General features: G+C 28.6%; 1 protein-coding gene across 1 annotated transcript; it reads left to right on the top strand.

Annotated features, from left to right (window-relative positions):
- The first annotated feature begins 1,272 nt into the window (after positions 1-1,272).
- LOC139096435 (zinc finger protein Noc-like) lies at positions 1,273-7,178 on the top strand. Its single transcript, XM_070648149.1, has 2 exons — positions 1,273-1,926; positions 2,926-7,178. The coding sequence occupies exons 1-2, from the start codon at positions 1,825-1,827 to the stop codon at positions 4,303-4,305; spliced, it is 1,482 nt and encodes a 493-aa protein (XP_070504250.1). The 5' UTR covers positions 1,273-1,824; the 3' UTR covers positions 4,306-7,178.
- Positions 7,179-8,067: the final 889 nt, after the last annotated feature.

Below are 8,067 nucleotides of genomic sequence, written 5' to 3'. Positions count from 1 at the left end.
AAAAAATTTAGAAAAGTATTCAATTATTGAAAATTTTAAGAATTAAGAATTTAAAGAAATTTGGAATTTTAGTAAAGATTGAACAAAATTTAAAAATTTAAAAAAATGAAAATTAAAAATTTTAAAAAACTAAAATTGAAAATTTTAAACAAATTATAGATATCAAAGTTTAAAAAATCAAATTTTAGAAATCAAATTGTAATAATTCAAAATTTAAAAACTTAAAAAATCAAAATGTGAAAATTTGATTAAATTTCAAAAACTAAAAATTTGAAGATTTTGAAAACTCAAAATTTGAAAATTTTAAAAAATCAAAAATAGAAAATTAAAATTTGAAAATTCAAAGAAACAAATTTTAAAAAATCATAATTTGGAAATTTAATCAAATTTTAAAACTTAAAATTGGAAGAATTTAAAATCTAAAATTTTGAAAATTTAAAAACTCAAAATTAGAAAATTCTAAAATCTAAAGATTTGAAAATTTTAAAACCTAAAAATTTGAAGATTTTAACAACTCAAAATTTGGAAAATTTAAAATATAAAAATTTGAAAAATTTAAAATATCAAAATTTGAAAATATCAAAATTTGAAAATTTAAAAGATCAAATTTAAATTTTGAATTCAAAAACCGACTCTAAGTTTGAAAAAGTTCAATTTAAATATCATTAAATTCTGAGCAATTTACCAAAAATTTAATAAAATAATTAATTTTAAAGGAAGCAGTTTTACCAATTATTTCAAAATTAATGTTGCATCTTCAATCAAAAATTCATTTAACTGCCTGACAAGCGTGAACTGCTCTTCAACATATTAATTCCAAAGATTCCATCGCGTTCATCATGGGTGGCTTATGCATCCATATCATATGTCACTCCATATTTAGCAAATTTCAGGAAAAACTCTCGTGAAAAATCATGCAAAAATTCTCACTCTCAGCCACGCTCGTCAAAAAAAAAATTCAATGGTGGATTTTTCGCTCTAACGCATGCTTTTTATTGGCAGATTCATCAACAAGAGCCATCATGGAAATTTTTTTTTCTTTCCGTTTTGGCACATGCATGAAACTTTATTTTTTGACTTTCAATGCTCACTGCTTGATATTCATTTTCGAAGAGATTTTTCTCTCATTTTCGAAAATTCTCTCGCGAGAGGACTTTTTTATGCTCTCAAAACTCTTCTCCTGTTGCTTCATTTTCGAAAATTTACAAAAACATTTTCTCACATTTTGTTGCACAAATTTGAGCACAGCTCTCAGTTCGAGAGTTGACTTCGTGCTTATTAGACGTGGAAAAATTCTAGTCCGATTTTTTCCCAGTGATTTAAGAAAAGAAGAATTAAATTGGATTTATTTTTTAAAAAAATTGTAAAAAATCCAAAAAAAGTGAAGAAAAATTTTAAAAAATTCAAATTTATGGATTAAAAAAAATTAAAAAAAAAACAAATTTTACAACACAAAAAATATTTTTAAAAAAATATAAAATGGATTAAAAATTGTGAAATTCAAAAATTATGAGTCAAAAAAATTCAAGGATTAAAAAAACTGTGGAATAAAAGGAGAATCGACCAAAAATAAGCCAAGATTGGATTATCAAAAGTATTCTCTGGATTAAAAAAGTTTAAAAATCATCAAAAAAATCAAGTGAAAAAATTATAAAAAATAAAAAAAAAACTCCAAATGATTTAAAAAATTCAACAAAAAAATTTTTATAATTTTCGTCAACCAAAAAAAAAAACTTTAAAACTAAAAAAATTCAAAAAATAAAATATTTAAGTTAAAAAAGTGAAAAACCAAAAAATTTAAGACAATTTTTATATCAATCGCAAATGGTTGTGCTTGAAGGAGCGAACACGACTATACCAATGCTCACTATAGGAAATAATCAATATTTACAGCCAGATTACATGTCTCCCGGCAACTCAGCTACGGTAAGGAAATTTTCTTGTGAATTATTTAATAAGTAAAAAGATTGAAGGAAATGAGTAAAAAAAATTGAAATGAATTGAGAAAAATTGAAGAAAGTTAAAAAAAAATGGAAAAATTGCGAGATGTGTTTTCAAAATTTTTTAATTTTAAACCCACAATTTTTCAAATATTATTATAAAAATTGTTAAAACTGCGATTTCAAAAAATAACAAAATTTTAATAAATTAATTTTTAAAAAACTAAAAAGGAAATTTTTTAAACCAAAAGTAAAATATATTTTTTTTTTCAAAAAATGGGAAAAATTACATTTTTTAATTTAAAAATTTGGACATCTAAAATTTTTTTCGAGAATAAATTAAGACTTTAATTTCTGTTTTGAAAAATATAAAAATATTAAAAATCAAAACTTTTATATTTTTTAATACAAAAATCAGAAAAATTCAATTTTGTAAAAATTTAAAAAAATATAGGAATTGTTGAAAAAAATTTTATTAAAATTCATAGAGCAAATAAAAAATTATGAATAAAATAAATTTGAAATTTATAAGAATTTTACTTTTATAAATTCCAATTTAAAATTAAAAGAAAGATTTTTTTTATAAAATTAATTTTTGAGTTTTAACAAAAAAATTAAAAATATTTAAATTTAATTTCAAGATTTACACGAAGTTTTAAATTTATCAAATTTCACAATTAACAAAATTCCAAAATATATTCAAATTCAAAATTCCTCAACAATCTTCAATTCCTCATAAAAAAATAACTTTGTAGCCTCGTTCAAAACGTGGTGTAAAAAATAAAAAATATTTTTCTCTGAAAGATTGATTTAATTTATGAAAAATTACAGCTTTATCAATCAAAATTATGACATCTGCCTGTCATAACACATTTCATATTTTTCTACAGCAATTTAAATTATTTTCAATTTTTAAAAATTCCTTCAATTATTTAAAAAAAATAAAAATTAAAATTCTAATTTTGTTCTAATTCTTTCCCAACAGCTGGACTCGAAAAAGAGCCCCCTTGCCCTTCTGGCTCAAACATGCTCCCAAATTGGAGCCGATTCAAACAACGTTAAATCCCTCGTATCGTCACCATCATCAGGATTAGACAAATCAAAAAAATTGGATAATACCCAACAACAACAACAACAACAACAACAAAAACATCAACAACAACAACAAATCCAGCCGTCGGTACAAAAAATGGATAAAATAAATGACCTAAGTTTTAAGCCATACGAAACGAATGTGTTGAGTCGTAAAAATCTTAATGGCGATGACATACATCGTCCATTATCCAAAGCAAGTAGTGTTGATGATAATTTGAGTGATGAAAGTAATAAATCAAATGCAAAAAAGGATATAATTTATAATAATTCACGTGTATCGTCACGCAATAGTAATCGTGAATCGCCAGCTAGTGTTAACAGTAATAATAATAATAATAATAATAGCATTGATAATAAAAATCATAATATTATCGAGAATGATAGTGAAAAAAGTGAATTAAATAAATCACCAAGTTTATCACAAAAGGAATCGCCACGATCAGCATTGGATTTATTACAGTCACAACAGAAGGATATGGGAATGTATAAAGCTGGTTTTAATCCATTTTATCCAGCTGGTATTGATCCAACAAATCCAGCATTTAGATCATCATTTACTAGTGCTTTATCACAACATCATGCATCAATGTTAGCAGCTGCTGCTGCATCAGGTTATCCACAAAATGCAGCAAATCCATATTTGAGTTATGCACGTATAAAGACACCGACTGGTGGTGAAGCACTTGTGCCAGTATGTAAAGATCCATATTGTACCGGATGTCAATATTCAGCACATAATCAACAAATGCTTATGGGTGTACCATGTCCGGCTGGTTGTGCACAATGTGAACAACAAAAATATGGTCTAGCAATGGCCATGTCATCACTACCTCCAAATCATCCATTTGCACAAATGTCAAAACCATTTGCATGTAATTGGCTCCTGCATGATGGCTATTGTGGTCGACGATATTCAACAACGGATGAGCTAATTCAACATATGAAGACACACTCACCAAATTTATCGGATCCAGCAACAGCTGCAAGTATATTAGCAGCACAACAGTCAGCTGCATCACTTATGCCACCGTTATTTTTTCCACCTGGTTTACACAGAAGTGCTGCGTCCGCATATCCACCAAGTACCTCACCACTTAGTCCATTGTCAGCGTCACGTTATCATCCGTATGCAAAACCTGGAACGCTACCATCAGCCGCAAGTCCATATAGTTCATTTAATCCTGCATTATCGGCTTATTATCCACCATATTCATGGATGACACCATCACAAAGACTTGGTGCCGCAGCCGCTGCAGCCGCACATCCATAACAATAAAATTAAGCTTCTGCTTTTTGTTTTTTTGTAAATTTATTTCTCAAATTGATAATTTCGTGTGTGTGTGTCGCGCAAGCTGAAAATACTGTGATAAATTCATACATAAATTTAAAAAAATGAAGTATAATTAACTACAGAAAAAAAAAATAATAAAAAAATTGAGAGATTAAAATTAGCTGATTATTATTATTATTACTATTCTTATTATCTACTTATTATTATTACAATTAATTGATGATAAACTATGAGGAACGAGACAAAAAGCAACAAAATATTATGTGAAAAAAATTTTTTTTTTTGGTGTAAAAAAAAGTGACAATGCGAAGTAATTTGTTTGTGTGATCGCTAAAGTAACTACTGTATTGGAGGATTGGTGGATTAAAAAGAGAATGGACGTTTACACAAAAGAGGTTGTGAGGTGCAAAAAAATTGTTGTTTTTTTGAATCCCTTGGGAAAATTTGATTCTCAAGATTGCAATCGATTGTGGAGAATTTAAGATGGTTTTGTGGATTTTTGTGGATTTTTGGTGATTTTAGACTTACTTTCTTCGTTGGTCTGTAACTCTTGTTTTAAAATTGATCATTAAATGAAAATAACTCATAAGGTTACCTCGGTGTCTTTATTGATTTTGTATGAATCTGAATCTGAATTGTTTATACAAAATCCGATGTTAATTCGAGTTCTGTTCTTAATAATTGACCCAGACCAAGCCTTTTCAGTTCCTCGAAAAATCTCAAGATTGAAGCTTCGATGAATCCTCTTGGAATTTTCGATCCGATCCAGATCTCGGTTTAGTGTAATTGTAAACCTTCGAGTCTTAAATAAACGGAAATCCGTAAAATTTTTGTGACAACTCTAAAATAACAAAATGTCTCAAAAAAGTCACGAAGGCATAGATAAGGGAAATAAACTAGCCTTGCAGAAAAGGATAAATTGACTAATTCGGAGGATGACGTTTGCTTTATATTAAGTTTCGAATACATTAATGAAGAGTTAGCAGGACTTTAATGTAAAATGCTAATATTCCGAACTCTAAACAGGGCTCCTTTCTAGAATTTTAGACCAAAGAGACATTAAAACTCAAAGTTGCCTTTATGTGACGGCTGATTTGATCACTTACTTTCGACGAAAAATGCATTTTATTCCCAAAAGTTGACAAGGAATCACCTTAAAAACCATAAATCCTCCAAGAGTCAGACCACAACAAAACCTCTCACCATGCACATCCTCTATTAATCAATCTAACCTCCATACAAAGAAAAAAATGAAGTTTATGCTTAAAACTCACACAATTCACTACTCATGGATATAAATTACATATAAATTATATTGTGGATGAAAAAAATCTTTAATTTTTTATAAAATTCTATAAACTTATGTTTTTACTGTCTTATGTTTTCATGTTTCCTTATGTGAATTAATTACGCTCATTATTAGGATGAAAAGAAATTTTCGACTATAAAAAAAAGAAGAAAAAAAAGGAATTTATCTTTTTCGGTAATAAAAGAAAGGCCAGAATAAAGTATAAAAAAAAATAATGAAAATGAATGAGCTTTGTAATGAAAACGAATTGATATTTGAATATAAAAGGCAGTTTTATGCTTGTTGAGATGAACAAATTGAGAGATGAAAAATTGTAAATGAAATTAAATGCGTGAAGATGATGTTGAAGGAGAAATGAGAAGAGCAGAAGTAAGAAGAAGAAAGTTTTTTTGAATTGAAATTCTTTGAGATGTTGTTTTTGGGAATATTGTGGAATTTTTGGGATAAAGGATGAAGAAGGTCAAGTTGAGGGGCTGTTGAGGAATCGAGATGAAGATGATGGGGTTTATTTTGGGGGAATTATTGAGGTTTGTAACTTCTGAATGAGTCAGAAGCTTAAAATTGGTGAAAATCTTACAATTTACAGCAGTTATGACCCCAAGGATCCAAAATTGAGGTCCTAAATTGATCAAAATGACAAAATTTTTGCGATTTAGTACCAAAGTCGCATATCATTAATGATTTAGGACCTAAATCATTTGTTTCTAAAGATTCTTAATCAAAGTCGAGTGTAATTAACAATTATGAACCAAATACGAATGTTCTTTAAGATTTTGAATCAAACTCGTGTATTCTTGACAGTTTGGAACCCAAATCATGTGATCTTATCAATTTTGAACCATAATCATCTGTTTTTAACAGTTTAGAACCTAAATCATGTGTTTTTAACGATTTTAAATCAAAGTCGTATGTTCTTATCAATTTTGAACACCAAAATATATTTTCTTAAGAAATTTGACCATTTTAGACAACTTAATGATGTGATCTTCGTTGAAAGTACATCTAGCCTATTCCTAGCCTCAAAAATTTAGACCCTCAAGTCAAATTAGACGCCACAGTCACGAATTAGTACCAAAGCCTCGAATTTACAAGATAGCTTCAAATTGGCTACAAATCCTGGTTTTAAATTGTTAAAAATCCAAAAACCATCAAAAATTCCACAAAATAATCTAAAAAAAAATCATTTGCAAAAATCAAGTAAATCCAGTTAATAACACAACAAGACCAAAAAAAGGGATAAAGAGGCATTAAGCCTACAAGCTGCGTCCATAGAAAATTAGGAATATAACAACAAAAAATTATTCTTTTAATCTTCTCAATTTTCATTAACAATAGACATTCTCAGCTCAAATTCCAATGCTCAATTTAATTCGCAATATTATTTTTATTCTCTCACAAAAAAAATTCTCTCTCTCACTCTCTCACTTCCATTTCTTTTCTTTATATTCTATTCATTCTGTGCTGTTGTAAAGACATAAATCATCCTTAAAAGTTTAATTTGAAAATGAAACATGTTATGATTTATTTCGTGTAATAAATAATCTTGGAGATTTAGTATATTAAAAAAAAGAGAGCATTTCCCTTGTGTGTTATTTATTAGCAGTCAGCAGTCGGCAGTCGACCCGATATATATATATTTTGCCGCTCATTTTTTTCAGGTTTTTTTCTTCCTTTACAGCTTATTGTTCATGTCTAAATGGGTATAAAAAGAATTCTTTTTTTTTTTGTTCTTCGCTAAGAATTTTCAGCAACATTTCTGTTAAGCAGTGAAAAGGAACTGAGTTGAACATTTTGTAACAATAAGTGACGTCGGGTCGATGTTGATTCACACATTGTTCATCACTAAAATGTTTATTTGATGCGCATCATGCATGGTAATTGACCTGAATTTGAGTTATATTACTTTTTACAGGAACTTATGGAATATATTAAGGTATGTGAATGGATGGATGGGTAAATGATATGGTGAATTAAATCATTGGATGGTTGGAAGTAAATGGAAACAAAAATGTGAAGTAGGTAGACATGTTTGAGATTCTTAATGGATGAGCTGCGTTGAATAAAGGAATTTTGTATTTTTACTCATTTAATTGGACGTACAGATCAATTGTGATCCATAGACTCGCTCAGATGGCGCCTACAGCTGGAGCTATTGCTGGCTTCCGTTTGCCACTACCAAGGACAGTCTCTATCAACAATCATTCTATCACATTAAGGCACAATATATTTGTGTGTGGATAAGGACGCTATAGTTTTCAATATCCCTAATTGGCCGAGGTTATCAAAAGATAGAGCTGTTTACAGACGTTCTTTAAACGCGGCAATGGGCCCCCGTGCGCCCACCCAAGGAAGTAAGTAAATAAGGCACAATATAGCGCTACAGGAGAGGTGCATGGACCCGACGGAATATTCCGCAAAAATTCCCCGGAACA

Source organism: Chironomus tepperi, unplaced genomic scaffold (assembly GCF_022539635.2).
Source record: "Chironomus tepperi strain 1889 unplaced genomic scaffold, CSIRO-AGI_Ctep_v1 contig_391, whole genome shotgun sequence".
Classification (NCBI taxonomy): domain Eukaryota; kingdom Metazoa; phylum Arthropoda; class Insecta; order Diptera; family Chironomidae; genus Chironomus; species Chironomus tepperi.
Note: the sequence above shows the minus strand (reverse complement) of the source record. Positions and strands in the feature narration are given on the sequence as shown.